Genomic DNA, 20,502 nt, shown 5'->3' with positions numbered 1-20,502 from the left:
CACATACACGTATGTGCACACACATACATGCACACACATATAAAGCATATCCAAACTCATGGGATGCTACTAGAGCTACACCTGGAGGAAAATGCATTAAATGCTTTAACAAAAACATTAAATGCTTATGTTAGAAAAGGAAAGCATCTGAAGGTTCAGGAACTAATAACGATCTATCTTAAGAAATCTGAAAAGAACAGCAAAACAAACCCATCCTAATAAAGAGCAGAATTTTATGAAATAAAAATGAAGCATATACTGGAAGAGATCAGCAATGTATTATATCTGAAACTTGAATCAATATATGTGACCTGAACTCAAGCATCACCTACAACTTCCTGCTTTTAGACCGATCTCTGGGAAGAGTATTAATACTTTCAGCCCAAACTCCTGAATCAGAAAAATATCTGCTGATTCAGAGCTGATGGCAGAAAAGAATTCTTTCCCAGCTTTGGTTAGCTCTTCTAACCCACTGTCTTCTTTGTCTGTTTCAGGACAACTGTGTGCAGCAAGGGGAGGGGTGAACAGCAAGCCAGGCGAGCTGTCGATGTGAGGATTGAAAGCAGCCCAGTTCCCGGTGGCGCACACAACGCGCTGTGCGTTAAGGATGAAGGTCAGTGCCGGGGCCTCTGTAAAGGTTTTGGAGGGTGTGCTCGTGGGGGTTGAGCTTTAGGCTGTGTTCTATCAGAAGCCAACTTTACGAGGAGGATTCACTGAACATCATGAATCAGGAAGTCTTCTGAAGAAAAGCCAGCAGGCCAGTGGGGAAGTGGACAGGGAAAGGAAGGGGGCCAGCAGAGGGGGGCACTAAGCAAAGTCCGCAGTGGCTGGGAGGCGGGTGGAGGTGGGGAGTAACTCTGGCGCGGTCCCACAGGGGCTCTCTGGAGACAGTGACCACAGGTCATCATGGGGTTCCTGATCAGGAGTGAGAGAGCAGGGCTATTTATACCACTGCTTTTCTCAGTCATTGGTTAAGGACTTCAGGGAGGTGTAAACTCCCAGACTCTTCTGGATTTCAGTGTGCTCAGGCAAAGGGTTCCAACAGGCAAGCCAACCTCCAACAAAGATGCACAGATGCCTACCTAGAGCCCCTGTCCATGGACCCCTGACAGCATCTGCTACAGCTGCTGGTACTGCTTGCCCTTCAATCTGCCTTCATGGTGGAAATTTTTCTACAAAGAAAAAAAAAAAAACTTTTTCCTTGAAAAGAAATGTATAGGATTTAGGAAACTGCTCCTAGAAAGGAAAATTCGACTTTCTTATGGGAAATCAGCTGAATGATGAGGAGAAAACCATAAAGGAGTCTCGAGGGCAGCGTATCACAAGCACACCTTCACTGTCAGAAATTCATGCCACTGAAAGGGAATGTCCGTGCGCAGTGGGAGAAAGCAAGCTGCTCACTCATCAGTCATAGACATCACCACAGGTACTGCCTGCCTGCGCAGTTTTCTCATCTGGGAAGTTTTAAGAAATACTGAGGCCTGGGTGCCAGCCCTGGAGATTCAGATACAAATGCTGTAGATGTTGGGGCTTTTTAAAGCTTCCCCAGGGCTTCCCAGCTGGCTCTAGTGGTAAAGAACCTGCCTGGCAGTGCAGATGTTAAGAGATGTGGGTTCAATCCCTGGGTCGGGAAGATCCCCTGGAGGAGGACATGGCAACTCACCCCAGTATTTTTGCCTGGAGAATCCCATGGATAGAGGAGCTTGACAGGTCGCATAGAGTCGGACACAACTGAAGCAACTTAGCATGCACGCACGCATTCAGTGGTTATAAGACGTAACCCAGTTGGAGAAATACTTCACTAATGCAGTTTCCCAAAGCTCTTTGATGGTGAGCAATAGCAGATGAACAGATTAGAAATACAAACCCTCAGGCTGCCTCCCAGAGGCACCAAATCCCAGTCTTCAGGGAAGGGGGTCAGAGGAGCTGCCAAAGCAAAGAGCCACAGTGGAGATTTCCCTAGTGGTCCAGTGGCTGAAACTCAGCACTCTCAATGTGGGGGGCCCCAGCTGGATCCCTGGTCAGGGAACTAGGTCCTACATGCCACAACTAAGAGTTCACATGCCAAAACTAAAGATCCTGTGTGTCGCAACCAAGACCTGGAGCAGCCAAATAAATAAATACATATATATATATATATATATTTTTAAAAAAGAGCCACAGTGAACCCTACCACCCTGGCTGGTGCCTGTTAGACACGTCTTGGTGGTAGATTGCTCTGCTGCTACGGCATCTCCCTCCAGAAAAAGGTTCTACATCTGTTGATTGCAGTCAAATGACCGAACGACGTGCCTGTCCCCTGGAAAGGCCTGAGGAGAACGATACCCGTAGTTTGTTTTTAAATCGCAGAAGTCAATGAAAATGATCCTTTGAATCTCGAACCTATGCAGAGGTTCAGATCCCTGAGGGAGACAGGACAGAGCTAAAAGAAAACCAGTGTGACCTTCTTTCTTTCGTGATCTCAATGGACATGCAGGGCTTCTGAGTCTGAGCTCTTTCCCCTGAACAAGGGGTATCTGCTATCCTTTGCTGTGGAACATACCATCTGTAAATGTAGTGGCTTAAAGCAACAACCCTTTGTTTAGTTCACTGTTTGGGGGGTGGGGAGACAGCAATCTGTGTTTCTCTGCTGGGCTCAGCCGGGCTTATTCATGAGTCCACCATCAGCTGCTGGGTGGGGGCCTTGCTTCTGGACGTTGGCTGGCTGTTGACTGGGTGATGGGGGCCACTGATCATCCAACCATGTGTTCCTCACCATCCAAAAGGAAACCCTGGGCCTTCCACCTCACAGGCCTTCAAACAGGTTGTGTGTCTGTGAGTGTGTGCTTCTCTGTCCACAGCTGTAGTGCACCAAGAAGCCAGAGGTTGGAGATATCTGTTCACATCTTACAAGGCACCAAGTTAAAACATGTGAGCGCGACTCTAAAACTGGATTCTTGTCAAACCGATGAGATGTGTCTGCTGATATCGTGCACTCTGAGGAGTACAACTTGATTTCAGTAGCGCTCCTGCCAAAAATGCATACCTTGAATCTGGTCATCAACAGACAGTAACTGGACTCAAGTTAAGAACCATCGTACAAAACGACTGGCCTACACTCTTTCCAAAATGTCAAGGATAAGAAAGATAAAGAAGGGCTAGGCAACGGTTTTGAATTAAATTAGATTAAAAAGACTTGACAACAAAATGCAGTCTGTGATCCTGGATCAGCGGAAATAGCTGTAATTGATGAAGTCTGCCTATGGATTATGAATTAGATAGTAGTATTGTGTCAGTGTTTAAGCGCTCTACACTGCAGTTATGCAAGAGAATATCCTTCTTGGAAACGTGTACTAAGGTTTTTGGGGACAAAGGGACATCACATCTACAAATCATTCTCAAGTGGTTGAGAAAGGAATTACAGATACACATATATACATATTTGTACATGTATACATACACAACCATGCAGCCATGAAATTAAAAGATGCTTGCTCCTTGGAAGGAAAGGAGAGAAACCTAGACAGCGTCTTAAAAAGCGGAGACATCACTTTGACGATCAAGGTCCATATAGTCAAAGCTATGGTTTTTCCAGTAGTCATGTATGAATGTGAGAGTTGGGCCATAAAGAAGGTTCAACACTGAAGAATGGATGCTTTTGAATTGCGGTGCTGGAGAAGACTCTTGAGAGTCCCTTAGACAGCAGGAAGATCAAAACAGTCAACCCTAAAGGAAATCAACCCTGAATATTCATTGGAAGAACTGATGCTATAGCTGAAGCTCCAAAACTTTGGCCACCTGATGCAAAGAGGTGACCCAATGGAAAAGACCCTGATATTGGAAAGATTGAAGGCAGAAGGAAAGGGCGGCAGCAGAGGATGAGACAGTTAGATAGCGTCACCAACTCAAAGTACATGAATTTGAGCAAACCCCAGGAGATAGTGGAGGATAAAGGAGCCTGACATGCTGCAATCCATGGGGTCACAAAGAGTTGGACACGACTTAGCAATTGAACAACAACAAAGCCTACAGGTATATGTATGTGTGTATGTATGTATGATATATATTTTCTCTATATATGGATATCTACATACATATCTATATCTATCTAGAGAATGATAAAGCAAATGGCACAAAATGAAAACACATTAGTAAATCTGGATAAAGCATTTATAAGAGTTCCTTATTCTTAGAATTTTTCTGTAACTCTTCAGTTATATATAAACGAAAATTTCCCCTCAAAAGGTCTACATACTCCTCCCAAAACAACAAAAACAACAGGGAAGCACAAAACAAAGCAAAACCAAAAAAACAAAACTGAAGCAAATTCATGACGCCTGTCAGCTTATGTGAGGACTGCTGCCATTTTAGCAGAGTGAGCCCTGTGTGGGGATCTTTCAATCAAAGCGCTTGAGCCCCGCATTCCAGGGCAATTTTGTGGAACCTAGCCTGCCCACCCCCATCACCTCCCAACCAACAGGGAGAGGCTTAGGTGGAAAAATCCGGGATCTTGTTCCAACAGGGCCTGACCTCTGAGGAGGCTGCAGATGGGCGATGAAGGGGGCTCAGAGATGCATGCTGAGGCAGGATTGGGGTCAGAGGGCTGTCGTCTCATGTGCTTTCCAGGAAGGCAGGATGGGTTCCCCAAGTTTTCCTCAGAGAGCTCTGTCCGTGATCCTCTGCCTTTGGCCCTTTAGAAAGAGCATGTAAACTGCTCCCACATGGCCCCCCACTTTTCCCCGGTTGGAACCTTGTAGACAGTCAACAAGAGATTATCATACTAAGCGAGGTAAGTCACAGAGAAAGACAAATACCATATGCTATCACTTATATGTGGAATCTAAACTTTGATACAAATGAACTTATTTACAAAACAGAAACAGATTCTCAGACATAGAAAACAAACCTATGCTTACCAAAGGGGAAAAGGGATGGGAGAGGGGTAAATTAGGGGTTATTAGCACATACAGACTACTACCTGTGTGTTTGTATATATATGTGTGTATACATCACTGAATCATTTGGCTGCACACCAGAAACTAACACCGCATTGTAAGTCAGTTAGGCTGCAGTCAAAAACAAAACAAGGGAAATCTGTGTGCCGATGGAAGGTGGTGGGAAGCTGAGAAGAGGCTCCTGGGGAGTGCACGTGAGGTCTGGTTCAGCAGGCCCCGGGTGCAGCATCGCCTCTAAGGTTGCCTTTTTCCTAAAGATGCTTCACAACACTTAGCCCTAGGCTGCCACTTCTTCTCAGTAAGACAGGGAGAATGAAGGGTGCTAGCTCCAACAATGGCAGACATGTGCCTCACAAGCCCAGAAGGAAAACAGCCTGTAGCGTGTGCAGGCAGCTTCCTCCTGTGTGTCTTTTTTTGAACTAAAGTTCACCATGCATGTAGACGTTTCTGTTTCTAGTATTTTTGTTTCACTGACAGTGAATTTCCAGCCCTGTGGTGATCTCACTTAAACTAATAAGGGAAGTTATTTTTAACCAACTGGATGCTGATTAAATGAGCGGCCTCCACGTGGGTTCTCTGGCTTTGCTTCTCTTGGCAGCTTGTTTATGGGGTCAACGGTGTGGTATCTGGAGGATTCGAGTCCCCTCTTGCCTACTCCCTGTTGCACCCCAAGGCTTACTTGGGGTGTGCTTCTGTTTCTCCCCCTCCAAGCTAGGGCTGGCCTGGCTGCTCTCTCCACCAGCCCACCTCATTCTCTTAGCACTGTTCCACCCTCCCCTGCACACGCTACTCCTGCCTGTATTTCCCATAAAAACAGAAATGGAACGATCTCTTCTTTTATGTCTTCAGACAGAGAGCTGAATGCTCACCTCTCAGGGCAAGCAAGAATTTTTGAGAACAGCTAATTCCCAGGTCTGCCTGCAGGAGGGGCTGTGCCTCCAGGTGGGCTTTGGGGAAATTCTCCAGTGGTGATGGGAGACTGAGACCGAAAAATTCCAATACTCTGAGCAGCTGATAGAACTTATCCAGTTTAGGATCTCCCAAGGGAGTGTGGAAAATTCTGTACTCATTACCAGTTGGCACTGGCCAATTGTTACTTTGTTTGTCTAGGGTAATGCAAAGCAGCACTCAGACTTACAGGTGCTTTCAATACATAGATAGACATACAGACACACAGACTGTTGGATGGCTGGATAGATGGATGGATGGTTGAGTGGACAGAGAGATGAATGGGTGGATAAATGAATAGATAGATGATAGGCAGACAGATGAATGGATAAATTGAAGACAGACAGATGGATTGTTGCATGGATGGATAGATAGATGGAGAGATAGATGAATGGATGAATAGATGGATGACGGGTAGACAGACAGCTGGATGGGTGGATAGATGGATGGAGAGATGAATGGATAATTAGAGAGATAAAGACTTCCGGAGGTGGCGGCAGTTGAGGTGGAATTTCATGGGGATTACGGTTAGGGAAAGGCGAAGAGGACACCGCACACAGAGACGGCTGGAGCACGGGCTAGAGAGACCCTGCAGACAGAGAGAACAGTGGCTCTGGGGAGATGAGCTCTGGGTGAGCCCTTGTCCCAGTGCTTCAGAGAATGAACTGGGTTTGGAACATCCCTGAGGGCTCGAGTGACTGCTCGGCAAGTCTGAGGAGGCTGCAGAGGGCAGCCCAGATAATCCTACCATAGTTAGGATTCCCAACTTCATCTATAGATTCAATGCAATCTCAGTCATAATTCTAAGCAAGTTACTTCGTGGATATGAACAAACTAATTCTGTAATTTGTAAGGAGAGACAAAGACCCAGAATAGCTCACTCGTTATTGAAGAACAAGGTTGAAGGCCTGACATGACAACTTCAAGACTTGCATAAAGATGCAGAAGCCAATACAGTGTGGTACTGGTGAAAGAAGACAAATATTAATGGAAACTAATAGCCCAGAAATAGACCCACATAAATGTAGTTGACTGATCTTTGACAAAGGAGCAAAAGCTATACAGTGGAGCAAAAATAGTCTTTTAAATAGAGATGCTGGGACAACTGAACATCCACATGCCAAAGAAAAGAATCTAGACCCAGACCTTACACCCTTCACAAAATTTAACTCAAAGTGGATCATAGACCTAAATGTAAAATGGAAAACTACAAAACTCTTAGAAGATAATATAAAGAGGAGCCCACCAGGCTCCTCTGTCCATGGGATTTCCTAGGCAAGAATACTGGAGTGGCATGCCATTTCCTACTCCAAGGGATCTTCCCAACCCAGGGATTGAATCTGCTTCTCTTAGTGAAAACCTAGAGACCATGTGTATGGTGATGGCTTTTTCAATACAACACCAATCGTACAATTCATGAAAGAAATAATTGATAAGCTGGACTCCCTTAAAATTAAAAACTTATGCTTTGCAAAAGACTATGAAGAAAATGAAAAGACAAGCCACAGACTATGGGAGTTATTTACAAAAGACATATCTACTAAAGACTATCATGCAAAATATACGAAGTGAAGTGAAAGTCATTCAGTCATGTCCAACTCTTTGCGACCCCATAGACTGTACAGTCCTTGGAATTCTCCAGGCCAGAATGCTGGAGTGCGTAGCTGTTCCCCTTCTCCAGGGGATTTTCCCAACCCAGGGATCGAACCCAGGTTTCCCGCATTGCAGGCGGATTCTTTACCAGCTGAGCTCCCTGGGAAGCCCTAAAATATACAAAGAACTCTTGGAATTCAATATTAAGAAAATGAACAACTCAATTACAAAATACACAAAAGGCATTTCCCTGATGGTCCAGTGATTAAGACTACATGCTCCCAATGCAGGAGGAGTGAGTTCAATCCCTGGTCAGGGAACTGGATCCCACCTGCGGCAATTCAAACCCAGTACAGCCAGATAAATAAAAAATAAATATTAAAAAAATATGCAAAAGACCCAGACAGATACCTCACTAAAGAAGATATACAGATGGCAAGCAAGCATATGAAAAATTGCTCCATGTCATATGTCATAAGGAAAAGGCAAATTAAAACGAGATACAACTACACATCTAGTAGAATGGCCAAAATTCAGAACACCGATGACACCAGACATTGGCAAGGATGTGGAGCAACAGGAACTCTCATTACTTGCTGATGGGAATGCAAACCGATACATCCACTTTGGAAGACAGTTTGCCAGTTTCTCACCAAGCTAAACATCTTTTACCATGTGATCCAGCAGTCACAGTCCTTGATGTTTACCCAAATTAGCTGAAAACTTTGTTGTTGTTTACTTGCTCAGTCGTGTCTGACTCTCTCTGTAACCTCATGGACTGTAGCCCACCAGGCTCCTCTGTCCATGGGATTCTCCAGGCAAGAATACTGGAGTGGGTTGCCATTTCCTGCTCCAGGAGATCCTCCCAGTTCACAGGTAGAAGCCACGTCTCCTCCGTCTCCTGCATTGCAGGTGGATTTTCTACTGCTGAGCCGCGAGGAAAGCCCAGCTGAACACTTAAGTTCACACAAAAACCTGTACATGAATGTTTATAGCATTTTTGACAATTTTCATAATTTGACAATTTCGTAATTCATCTTTTGATTACAGTCAGACAGGACTAAGCACACACACACAGACACACACATATATATAATTGTCTCTGTGTGTGCTGTAACATAAATGTTGTTGTTGAGTCGCTGAGTCATGTCTGACTCTTTGAAACCCCATGGACTGCAGCCCACCAGGCTCCTCTGTCCATGGGATTTCCTAGGCAAGAATACTGGAGGGGAGTGCCATTTCCTACTCCAAGGGATCTTCCCGACCCAGGGATTGAATCTGCTTCTCTTAGTCTCCTGCATTGGCAGAAGGGTTCTTTACCGCTAGTGCTCCCTGGGAAACCCTTTATATCTGTATCTGCATTTATTTGTAAAAACCAAACCGGTAGCAGTGTTATCATCAGGGTCAAGGTTGGGGGAAGGGATAGGCAACCTCTATTCTATAGTCTGTAACAGTTCGGTATTTGTCAAAGGGCATCTACCATTTATGTAAATAAGGCAAAAAGGAACTTGCTGCTGGGCATTGCCTCTGGTCATGTTGCCTGGCAGTTTAAAAATACAAAGCTATATTGGAGCACACACAATTCAGTCAGCAAGTATTGAGTGCTTCATCTGTGCCAGGCACTCTACCAGGTGTAGGGGATGCCAGGGTGAAGGCGATCTCCGTTTAGGGTGCAGGCAGCACCCATGAGGGAAGAGGGGGTCGCTTTCTCAGTTTTTTCTCTCAGGCTGAAAAGGTTCTGCAGAGTCTGGGGAAACTTACTGTGATTCCTTGTCCTCAGAGAAGCCGTGTGGAGACCCGCCCTCGTTCCCACACACCATCCTGCAGGGCCGCACCGGCTTGGAGATGGGGGACGAGTTGCTGTATGTGTGCGCCCCGGGCCACGTGACTGGCCGCCGCGAGACGGCCTTCACCCTGCTGTGCAACAGCTGCGGGGAGTGGTTCGGGCTGGTCCAGGCCTGCGGGAAAGGTAAGCAGGAAAGCAACTCCGTGAGCGCTGTGCGGATGGCTCCCCGGCTGCCTTGTTCTACCGCCTGCGCTGCCCCATGCGTCTGATTGAAATTATATGGTGGTGGTGGTTTAGTAGCGAAGTCGCGTCCAACTCTCGCGACCTCATGGGCTGTATCCCGCCCGGCTCCTCTGTCCATGGGATTCTCCAGGCAAGAACACTGGACGGGGTTGCCATTTGCTCCTCCAGGGGATCTTCCCAACCCAGGGATAGAACTCAAGTCTCCGGCATTGGCAGGCGGATTCTTTACCACTGAGCCAGCAGGGAAGCCTGAATGAAATTATAGCTGAGGCTAAAAAGACTCCTGGTGGGCAGAGCTCCTGAAACCTGATCTGACTCCCCATTCCCTCATCAGCATTTACCTGGAGGGTGAGTCTTCTGCATTCTACCTACCCCTGCTCAGCCCTTGGGAATTCTCCCAGGGAATTAAATTTCTCTCTCCTGTGACTCCTACACCATGAACCTCATGCCAACCCTGCATTGCTCCCTGACCTCACAGCTCTCCTCTCTCCCCAGGACTCCTTCAGGGCCACCTTCCTGATGCCCCATGATATCTGAGTACCAAGCGGAAGTTGGCTCTATAGAGGGGGAGGACTCCAGCACCATGATGCTACTGAATTTATAGGGCAATTTGTCCCCAGGATGTCCAGCAGAACATGCGGTAGAACCGTGACGAGACTAGGGTGCTGTCCTGTCTGTGAGCTTCACTCATGGCCTGAGCTGTGGTTTGTTGTGTTCATTGCAGTTTACTGTCCATAGTGTGAACACACTGCCCACTGCTTCTGCTGGTGGTCACTTGCCTTGTTCTCACGTTCTGATCGTCACAAACTTACGCTGCCATGATCTTTCCCATCTACATCATTCATTTCACACCTGAAGACCTTTCTGCTGGTTTTTGGGAGAGGCGTCACTGCCTACAGGATAGGTGGGTATGCAGCTTCTGTGGACACTGCCAGAGAGTTTTCTAAAGTGTCTGGACCATTTTCTGCTTCCACCAGCTGTGTGGAAGAGTTCTGCGTCAGCATCCTCACCAAGCTTCAGGACCGTGAGGCTTTTTACCGTTCTGCTAAGCTGGTGACTGCTCTGTCAGATCCATTTCTCTACCCAAGCACTTATCGCATGCTAATGGAGCATGATCAGTGTTTCCTTGGTAGAACTTCTGTCCAAGATGTTTGCCCATTTCTCTAATTGACTTGATTAGGCATCTTCCTGGTGGCTCAGATGGTAAAGAATCTGCCTACAATGCAGGAGACCCCGGGTTCAGCCCCTGAGTAGGGAAGATCCCCTGGAATAGGGCATGGCAACCCACTCCAGTATTCTTGTCTGGAGAATCCCATGGACAGAGAGGAGCCTGGCGGGCTACTCCAGTCCGACTCCAAGAGTTGGACACGGCTGAGGGACTCACACACACACATATAATGTAGGATTTCTTCTTTACATAAAACTCTATGTGTTAAAATGTTCTCTCTCACTCCGTGGCTTGTGTTTTTCCCCCTGGAGTGTTTTTTGATGAACACTGAGATTTTGTTGTTGTTGTCTCAAACTCCCTGTGTGCAACTTTACATTTTTTTCTGTGTGTAATTTTTAAACAGATTTTTGTTTTTTAGTTATTATAGACTGCCAGTTTTTGGTAAAGTGCAATAAAGATGAATTTGCATAAAGCTAAAGTAAAGATATTCCAAATATAAATAAAAATAGACATAAAATCCCCCCATCAAATTGTTACAAAAACTTCTAAAAGCTTCCTACTTGCTTGTCACATACTCATAACAAAGTGACAGACTGGGACAAATCCTTGAAACACAGTTTGAGCCATTGCCCAGCACTTTCCTCTGTTGCCGGTGTCTTGTGGCAGGCAGGAGCTCCACCAAGCCTAATGGATTCACCTGTCCGAGAAAAATCAGTCTGAAGACCTGACTTCCTGTTTGTGGAGCATGTCACCTCAAAGCAGACCCGAACTCACCCCGAGGAGTCAGTGAGCTGGCTGCATTTCTGACGCTGCATCATCCCACGAGCCACACCCACCACACTCAAACGGGCTGTTTACTGGCCCCAGCAGGATGAGAACTAAATGCAGGTCTTGTGTGTCTGAAACGGTGTTTCTTTTCTGGCCGCAAAGCAGAGTTGTTGGAGCTTTCAGCTACTGGTCAGGAATTTCGATTTCTACACTTGGCTGAATATACAGACCGTCAACAGTTTTCAGTATCTGTGTCACTGTAAGTGTGTGTTACAAGACCATTGTCACCAGGGATTCGACTCCACCTTTACATGTATTTTTCCAATGAACTTTTTTGATTCAGGGACTTTTTCAAATTGGAGAGGAGTCATCTTGGGGAGGGTGGACCAAACAGGATTTTGGAGTTGGATGGGTCTGAGTTTGAACAACAACATGCCTTATACGACTGACCAGCCATTCATTCATTCACTCTCTCCACCGCCCTTCATCTGGCAGGGTCCAAGCTACTGTGTAATCAAGATCGAGCAAAATTGTCCCAACCCTAAAGGTAACTAGTAAACTGAGTGCCTTAGAAGAGACAGAAAAGCCACAGATGATGAGGTAAAAGGGAAGCTGGAAAACGAGGTTTCATAGAAGGTGAAATTTTAAATGAAGTATATTATCCCAGGCGTAAGAAGTGCTCAAACGATGTACAGATCCAGTCCAAGGAAGCTAAAAAGTGTACATTAGCTTCAAAGTATAAGAAGACTCAGGAAGCCTCCTGTATTCCGCGTGTCTCTGAGGCGTGGAACACACCTAGGCAGCACCGCAGTGAACACAGAACAAGCTGCAGGGAGGAAGAGGGCCGAGGCAGACAACTACTGCTGCTCACCAAGAGGACGGGGTGGGGGCGCAAAGTGGGCAGCTGGAGGAGGAACAGGCGCCCAGAGAGGAGGTGAGGTTGTTTTGTTTTGTCTGCCTGCTTGCTGCTGTTATTCTAAGATGGTAAGTACCTCACTCAGAACAGGGCCTGTGTTATGGTCTGAGCCCAGTGAAGCTCCAATCTTTTGGCCACCTGTTGCAAAGAGCCGACTCATTGGAAAAGACCCTGATGCTGGGAAAGATTGAGGGCAGGAAGAGAACGGGGCAACAGAGAATGAGATGGTTGGATGGCCTCACTGACTCAATGGACGTAAGTCTGAGCAAGCTCTGGGAGATGGCGAAGGACAGGGAAGCCTGGTGTGTTGCAGTCCATGGGGTTGCAAAGAGTTGGACACGACTGAGCGACTAAACAGCAACGTGAAGGGTCCTTCTTTCCCTTTCACTGTTGTGCTGATGGAGGAGGGTATTAGGCCCCCTCACTGAAGGATGTAACGAGTTGTGTGATGCTGGCCTTGTTTCCCTGTGCATCATTGACTCTAGCCCCCTCTACAACAGACAGTCAAAGGCAGGCAGTGGCTCTAGCTGTCTAATACTTGGGTGAGAAATTAGTTGCCGCCAGCAGGCGTCTCAGATTCTGGAGACAGCAGCTGATCCTTCCAGAAAGGCATGGCCCGTGTGGCTTTATGACTCAAGGGAGACCCTGTGGGCAATCAGCTGGTGACTTTCTAATGTGTGGCTCCCAGGCACTCCAGACCTGTGGCCCTGCTGCCTCACCTCCCCAGGGAGCACCTGTCACCTCTGCCCTGGGCTTAGCCACTCCCCTCCCTACACATCAGAGCCCCCACCACAGAGCATTTCCTTCTGTACCCTATGAGCTGCTGGAGCCTGCTCCAAGCCCTCTGGCAGAACCTGCCCCAGAGGTTCCTGCCCTTTCTTTCCCTCATAACCTCTCCAGACCCAGAGAGCCTCAAGGCTCAGGAACCTTGGAGGTCAAGTGTTAAAAGAACTTGGAGCTCAGATGACTTTGGTCTCAGAGATTCTAGGCGCTTGGAGGCTCTGGGCTACTCTGAAGACTGTTTCACTCAAATTTGTCATTGTTTGGGCATGTTGAAGACTTGAGTTAGATTCTCCAAAAGCAGAGCCTATTCACCCGCAGATGGCTTGCTGAGGGAGAGTAAGGGAGGCAGGGAAGGTGGGAGGGGAGGAGTTAAGGATGCAGTCTCAGGTGGATTCCTGCTTTGCCTGATCCCTTGGGGAGCTAGGGAGCATGAATTGCACCACAGGGTTGGTCCCACTTGGAAGCAAGGGGACGGGCCTGAGTTCCTCTGTTCTAGTCTGTCATTGGCTGCAGGGCAAAAATGAAAGTGCTAGTCACTCAGTTGTGTCCAACTCTGTGCTACCCCATGGACTGTAGCCCGCCAGGCTCCTCTGCCCATGGAATTTTCCAGGCAAGAATACTGGAGTGGGTTGCCATTCCTTTCTCCAGGGGATCTTCCTGACCCAGGGAATTGAACCCAGGTCTCCTGAACTGCAGGCATCAGGTGGCTTGCAATTAAGGCTCCCATTCCTCCAAGGGCAGTGCTCTGGAGGAAGGGCAGCTGTTGCTTATTAAAGCATCAGTTCAGTAGAGCAGACATTTAAAGAAATTGTTTTAGATCCATTAGTAACGTGGGGATTGCCTGAATGAGCGTGATGAAATTTAAACTTTGTAATGGTGGTCACTGACTCAATGGACGTGAGTCTGAGCAAGCTCTGGGAGCTGGTGATGGTCAGGGAAGCCCGGCATGCTGCAGTCCATGTAGTCACAAAGAGTCGGACATGACTGAGTGACTGAACTGAACTAAATGGTGAGCAGGCATGAATGCACAGGGGTACATCCACCCAGAGGGGTCAGACAATGGCTGGTGCAGGAGGGCACCTCAGCCACACACCAACCACCCAGGTTGTACGTTCACTGTGACATTAAGGTCCAGCCTCAAGTGGTGGTGGTGAGGTCTCTCACTGAAGCACAAGGACTTCTGCCTTGACCATCAACCTGAAGCATGGGGGCTTCTTTAACTGCCATTTTTCTCCTTCTGTGTGTTGGTATTTCTCTAGTTTTGGGTCCAAGAGTCCAGGGTTGGGTCTGGCCATTTTCTTTTCCCTTCTATCTAAATCCACACATCTTCTTCTTGGTTTACATTCCCAGTTGGGCAGCACAAAACATCTGTCATACCTCTCCAATGTTCTCAGTACTAGTTGCTCAGTTGTGTCTGACTTTTTGTGACCTCGGGGACTGTAGCCCACCAGGCTCCTCTATCCGTGGAATTCTGCAGGCAAGAATACTGGGGTGGGTTGCCATTCTCTTCTCCAGGGGATCTTCCCAACCCAGGGATCAAATCTGGGTCTCCTGCACTGCAGGCTAGATTCTTTACCAGTAGTGCCACCAGGGAAGCCCAGTGTTCTCAGTGCTATGTGCTCAGTATCTGACTGTAATTGGTTATTGCCCTCATCACAGAAAAGTCCTGCTGCTTTGCTCTTTACCTGTGTGTGCAGATTTCCATGTTATGTTGGGTTTTCCTTGGGCTTTTTATTATACTGAGTCCCATACAGTCTTCAAAGCCATAGCCATCTCTGCCCACTTGTACCCTAGGGACAGTCTCTGACCTCCCACCACTCCAAGCGGCTGCCCCTGGCCACATGATCCCAGTGCCATGCAGTTTCCAGGGCACACTGCCTGCTCCCTACTTGCTGTCCTGGCCACTCGTTGCCTCTGACACCTCTGCCCTATGGTTTCCCCAGTGGCTCCTACCGTCTCCTGACTCAGCACCCTGTGGCCCCGTGGCCTCTGCAGAGTAGCACAGGATAGACACCCCAGGATGGGAGAGACTCATAGACCCTTGCTCTCTGATTTACCCCATGCTTCTCCTTTAAAGGTGGCTTCCCTGGTAACTCAGATGGTAAAGAATCTGCCTGCAGTGCAGAAGACCCAGGTTCCATCTCTGGATCGGGAAGATCCCCTGGAGAAGGGAATGGCAACCCACTCCAGTATTCTTGCCTGGAGAATCCTATGGACGGAGGAGCCTAGCGGGCTACAGTCCATGGGGTCACAAAGAGTGTAACATGACTGAGTGACTAACACTTCACTTCTCCTCTAAAACTTGCCCTGACAAAGGGCATCTGCTAAGACAGGCTCTGAAAAGCCTTTGAGATCTTCCACCCCAAGCTCCATGGTTCTGTTTGTGCATTCTGGCCTGCACTATCAGGAAAGTGAGCAACCCCAAGCTTGACCTCAGTCTACCAGCCCGACCACCTCTGAGTCCCACAACAGATAGACAGCAGTTCTCGTCCCCTCCCTGGTCTGCTGCAGCTGTGGCAACAAGACTTGTTCCCCCGTCCGGCACTGAGAAAAGAGCTCAATGCCAAACCCGTCCCGTGTTCTCTCTGTCTTGGGAGTTGTCTTTTGTTTTTGTTTTGTTTTTTGACAACTCTCTTGAGGCTTAATTTGCATACAAGAAATAGTACCCATTTAAAATATAAAAGTCCTGGTGGTTCAGTGACTAAGGTACCATGCTCCCAAGGCAGGGGGCCTGGGTTTGATCTGGAGTCAGAGAACTAGATCCCACATGCTACAACTAAGATCTCGTGCAGTCAAAAAACAAAAAAAAAACCCATATGCTGCAACTAAGACCTGGCCTAGCTAAATAAGGGAAACCACCAGCAGAACCAAATTACAGGATATTTTCATCTTCCCCAAGCCTCTTCATGCTGCTTTCTGATAGAGGAGTTCTGTATGCTTTATCCTAGCTCATCTCACAAGTCTGAGTAGAAACAGCCACCTCCCGTTGACAGATGGGACAACTGAGGGACAGAGAGGCTCAGTAACTTCCCATGTCAGCCAGCCAGAAAGCAGAGCCAAGATGTAAAACCAGGCATTCTCACTCTGGCATCTGTGTCATGTCCATGTGCTTCTCTGGGGCCTCTAAAAGCATGAGGGCAGAGCAGGGCTTGCTTTGCAAACGAGCTGTTCTCTCACCAAGTTTCTTTGCTATTTTCTCTCATTTCTGAAGTCCTTCTTTTGTTTTCTTAAATTAACTTCAATTTCTGTTTTCCTCCATCTTCTAGACTTCCTTCATAGAATAAAAGCCAGAGACTGAACTGAATTTAGAATTTCTTTGTCAATATTGCCATATTTGTTCATAAGTTCATTGAACCAGTGGTTATTTCTGGCTTGTCTGGCTGCCTTTTTTCAAAATTACTATTTTTAAAGGCTGTGTAGCCAAGACCAGAGGCAAAAAAAGAAGGCATGTGTGGGCTTCCAGAAACGCAACATGAAAAAGCATGAAAGTGGTAGCACTGGAGAGCCCAGCGTTCTGGGCTCCGGCTTGTACACTCCCGCCCTGGATAAAGGCACGGCCTAGGTGCCCCTTTTTACCCCGATCCCTATTGATCTGTTGTCTTCTGTTTTCCTAAAGTAGCAGTCAATTATAAACACAGAGGGAGGGATTTGATTTTTGCTAAGAGAGCCGATGAAGTTTACATTTCCTGGACCCGTTGGTCTAAACCAGAAGGCCAGGTATTGTGCAGACCAGGTTTCAGGAGAGCGTGGGGGAGGAGTCACAGTTGCTGGATGGTTCCAGAGAGCTCAGACCAGAAAGCAGAGAGGTGAGAGAAATAGCACCTCGACAGGCAAAGAGCTGGTGTTCCCCATCGTGATGGCAGAATGTAATTTGGGGTTGACATTCGGTGAGTAGCACACTTGAGCGTTACTCAGGAGGGGAAAAACAGCTTTGGGTTACTTTGTCATGAGTAGACTCTTTGTAAAAACAGTTGCTGTCTGTGTCTTCATTTGAGGTTTTGGTGTGGCTGAGGCTCTGACATAATGAGAGCCTGTTTCTGAGCCAGACCTTGACCTGAGAGCCTGGGCAGACAGGAGGGGCTTGGCTCTGAGCCCTGGGCTGCTGTCCAGGGATGCTCTAGACCCAGAGAGCTCTGAGGGCAGAATCTCCAGATGGACAGATAGATACACACAGAGCTCAGAGTGACCATAAGGGTCCAGGTCAAGGCAGGCCCACCAGGCAGGAGTGGGCTTATTGTGGTCGTTCAGTCGCTAGGTTGTGTCCCACTCCTTGCAACCCCATGGACTGCACCATGTCAGGCTTCCCTGGCCTTCACAGTCTCCTGGAGTTTGCGCCAATTCACGTCCATTGAGTCGATGATGCCATCCAACCATCTCATCTCAAATCCCCAGCTCTAACATCATACACTAGGCCAGTAAGAAGGGCGGGTAGAGGAGAACACGGCTTCTTTCCTGCCCATATTACAGGTGCCTTTTGACTTCTTAAGCTCATAGGGTGGGTTACACGGGAAAAGGAATTGAGCTGAGATTGTGTCCAGTACTAGGACTGAGAGGTTGTTGAGCATTCTTTGCTACTGTCATGAACCAAATAATGCCCTGGCTGATGACAGCCAGTCCCGAGCAGGGGAGAAGCAGGGAGGACCCCCGAAACAAATGGTTTTAGGCAGCTGCTAGGAACGTCCCCCCGAACCCCCTCCCGGGGCCAACAAACCATGAACAGCGGCTCCTTGAATCCACCTCGTAGCGTCATCATGGCGGCAGCTCTGTGCGTGGAAAACCCGGGGAGCCAGATATCGCGAGAGTGCAGGCTCACGTGGGCACCAAAATCTGTTATCTAAAGTGGGTCCAGGTGCTGGCAGCTGCAAAGCCAGTCAAGAAACGGTTGGTGGGAAGGTAAGTTTGCTTGATTTTGGAGGCCGGCAACTAGGGGTAGGGCGTTGTCCAAAGGCTGACTCCTCCCCCCACCCCCACCCCCACCCCCGACAACCAGTGGGCAAGAGCTTTTAAAGGGGAGTTTGGGAGGCATGGAGGCAGAAGGAGGGAGCTACATGCAGAAACAGCACACTCAGCTCTGAGTCTTCTTGATTGCTTTAAGTACCGTTAATCTTCATTTCCAGGGTTGGTTGGTTCCCGTTTCTTTGAGGCCAGTTCTCAGAATTGTGGCACCTTATGTCAGGCTACCTCTGGGCTTTATGTAGTTAACTTCTTCCACCTGGTGAGGATTTCAGTGTCGACAAAATAGCCTTCATCGAGCAGTAGTAGTAACATCAAAGATCACGGATCGCGCTTCCCTGGTGGTCTAGCGGTTAAGAGTCCACCTTGCAGTGCCTGGGACACTGGTTCGATCCCTGACCGGGGAGGATCCCACGTGCTGTGGAGCAACTAAGCCGGTGCGCAGCTACTGTGCCTCTGCTTTAGAGCCCAGTACCTGCAACTCCTGAAGCCTGTGTGCCTAGAGCCCGTGTTCTGCAACAAGAGAAGCGGCAACAATGAAAAGCCAAAGCCCTCATGCAGTGATGAAGACCCACCATAACCAAAAAATAAATAAGTCTTAGAAAAAATCGTGGATCACCATAACAAATATAATAAGGAAAAGTAAAATGAATGGGCAAGTGAGTGTTTTAAAAGATACGTATTTAGTTAAACATGCAATTATATCACTTACGTGAAATCTAAAAAATGAAACGAACTAGTGAATAAAACAAAATAGAAGCTGACGGGCACTTCCTTGGCGGTCCAGTGGTTAAGACCGTGCACTTCCACTGCAAGGGACACAGGTTCAATCCTGGCTGGAGAACGAAGATCTCACATGCTGTGCAGCGTGGCAAAAAAAAAAAAAAAAACACCCCAACTCGCAGATAATGGGAAACAAATGGTTACCAGTGGGGAGGGGGGGTGGGGTGAGCAACATGGGGGGAGGGGATAAAAAATGAAATCTTTATTACGGAATTTTATGGACTCGTGTGTGAAACTGTTGAAAATTGTAGAGCACTATAGAATTTAAAGAATCTTTCATTTAATTAAAAAGTTTGGAAAACCATACATCCGAATCATAAGAGAACAGGTTAATAAATGATCAAACAATAAAAGCAATTTAGCCACCCCACAGGTCAAGAAGTTGAATGCTGCCAGGGTCCCCAGAAGAATGTGCTCTTGTGCAGGATTTCATGGCGGTGAGAGTCCATGGCGTGTCTGCCACAATGTGTGTCATTTCTGCAGTTTGTGGCCATTTGCAGGATATCGGCTTCTGGTTATTATGAACATGCTTGTGCATGTCTTTTGGTGCCCACGTGCACACACTTAGGAGGAGAACTGCTGTATGTCACATCCACTGGAAAAGGGAGAGGCTACCCACTCCAGGATTCTTGGGTTTCCCTTGTGGCTCAGCTGGTAAAGAATCTGCCTGCAATGCAGGAGACCTGGGTTCGATCCCTGGGTTGGGAAGATCCCCTGGAGAAGGGAAAGGCTACCCACTCCAGTATTCTGGCCTGGAGAATTCCATGGACTGTTTAGTCCATAGGGTCCCAAAGAGTCGGACACGCCTCAGTGACTTTCACTTTCCACTTTCATATCCTTGTTAACACTAGAGACAGTTGGTCTGTTTAATTTCAGCCATTCTGGTCCTAGATAATGGAATCTCACTCTGGCTGTGATTAGCATTTCTCTGTTACTAATGAGGTTAAGCATCTTCACACGTGTATAATGACTATTTAGATTTTTTTTTTTCAGCCGTGCTGCATGGCATGTGGGATTTTAGTTCTCCAGCCAGGGAACAAACCTGTGCCCCCTGTAGTGGAAATTTGGAGTCTTAACCCCTGGACCACCAGGGAACTCCCAATACCTTTTCTGTGATATGCTGATTCAAGTATCTTGCCAACGTATCTACCGTTTGTCTGCCTATTTATTGTTGATTTGTAAGAGTTCTTTATAAATTCTGCAACCCTCCAGAGGTTGTATGTGCTGCAGTTATCTTCAAATCTGTGGCAGGCATTTGAATGCTCTTCATGGTGGCTTTTGACGAACAGAAGTTCTTTGAGTTAATGTAACTTGATTGTCTGTCTTTGTGCCAATACCAAACACAGTCTTTGAAAGTACTCCAGTTTTATAGTAAATCTTAAAATCTTGTAGCATACGTGCTACAGCATTTCTCTTTTTTCCTTGTCTCTTCTTGGCCCTTTGCATTTCCATAAATTTTAGCATCAGCTTGTCAATGTCTGAGATTTTTATTCAGTTCAGTTCAGTTCAGTCGCTCAGTCACGTCCGACTCTTTGCAACCCCATGAACCGCAGCACACCAGACGTCCCTGTCCATCACTAAGTCCCAGAGTCTACCCAAACCCATGTCCATTGAGTCAGTGATGCCG

The 20,502-nt window shown here is 47.3% G+C and overlaps 1 protein-coding gene and 1 long non-coding RNA gene across 2 annotated transcripts in view; both read left to right on the top strand.

Annotated features, from left to right (window-relative positions):
* The window catches only part of SUSD5 (sushi domain containing 5), a 42,580-nt gene that overhangs the window by 17,044 nt on the left and 5,034 nt on the right, over positions 1 to 20,502 (top strand). Inside the window, exons 3-4 of the mRNA XM_081527105.1 lie at positions 495 to 613; positions 9,256 to 9,444. Coding sequence (XP_081383231.1) covers positions 495 to 613; positions 9,256 to 9,444 — 308 coding nt within the window. The remainder of the gene's footprint in view (positions 1 to 494; positions 614 to 9,255; positions 9,445 to 20,502) is intronic.
* LOC145520557 (uncharacterized) lies at positions 12,873 to 17,884 on the top strand. The gene is made up of 2 exons (XR_014064582.1): positions 12,873 to 14,630; positions 17,634 to 17,884. It is a non-coding gene; the product is annotated as an uncharacterized LOC145520557 (long non-coding RNA).

Source organism: Giraffa tippelskirchi, chromosome 9 (genome assembly GCF_054371585.1).
Source record: "Giraffa tippelskirchi isolate mGirTip1 chromosome 9, T2T-mGirTip1v1.2.pri, whole genome shotgun sequence".
Taxonomy (NCBI): Eukaryota; Metazoa; Chordata; class Mammalia; order Artiodactyla; family Giraffidae; genus Giraffa; species Giraffa tippelskirchi.
This window is presented reverse-complemented; position numbering and strand designations above follow the sequence as displayed.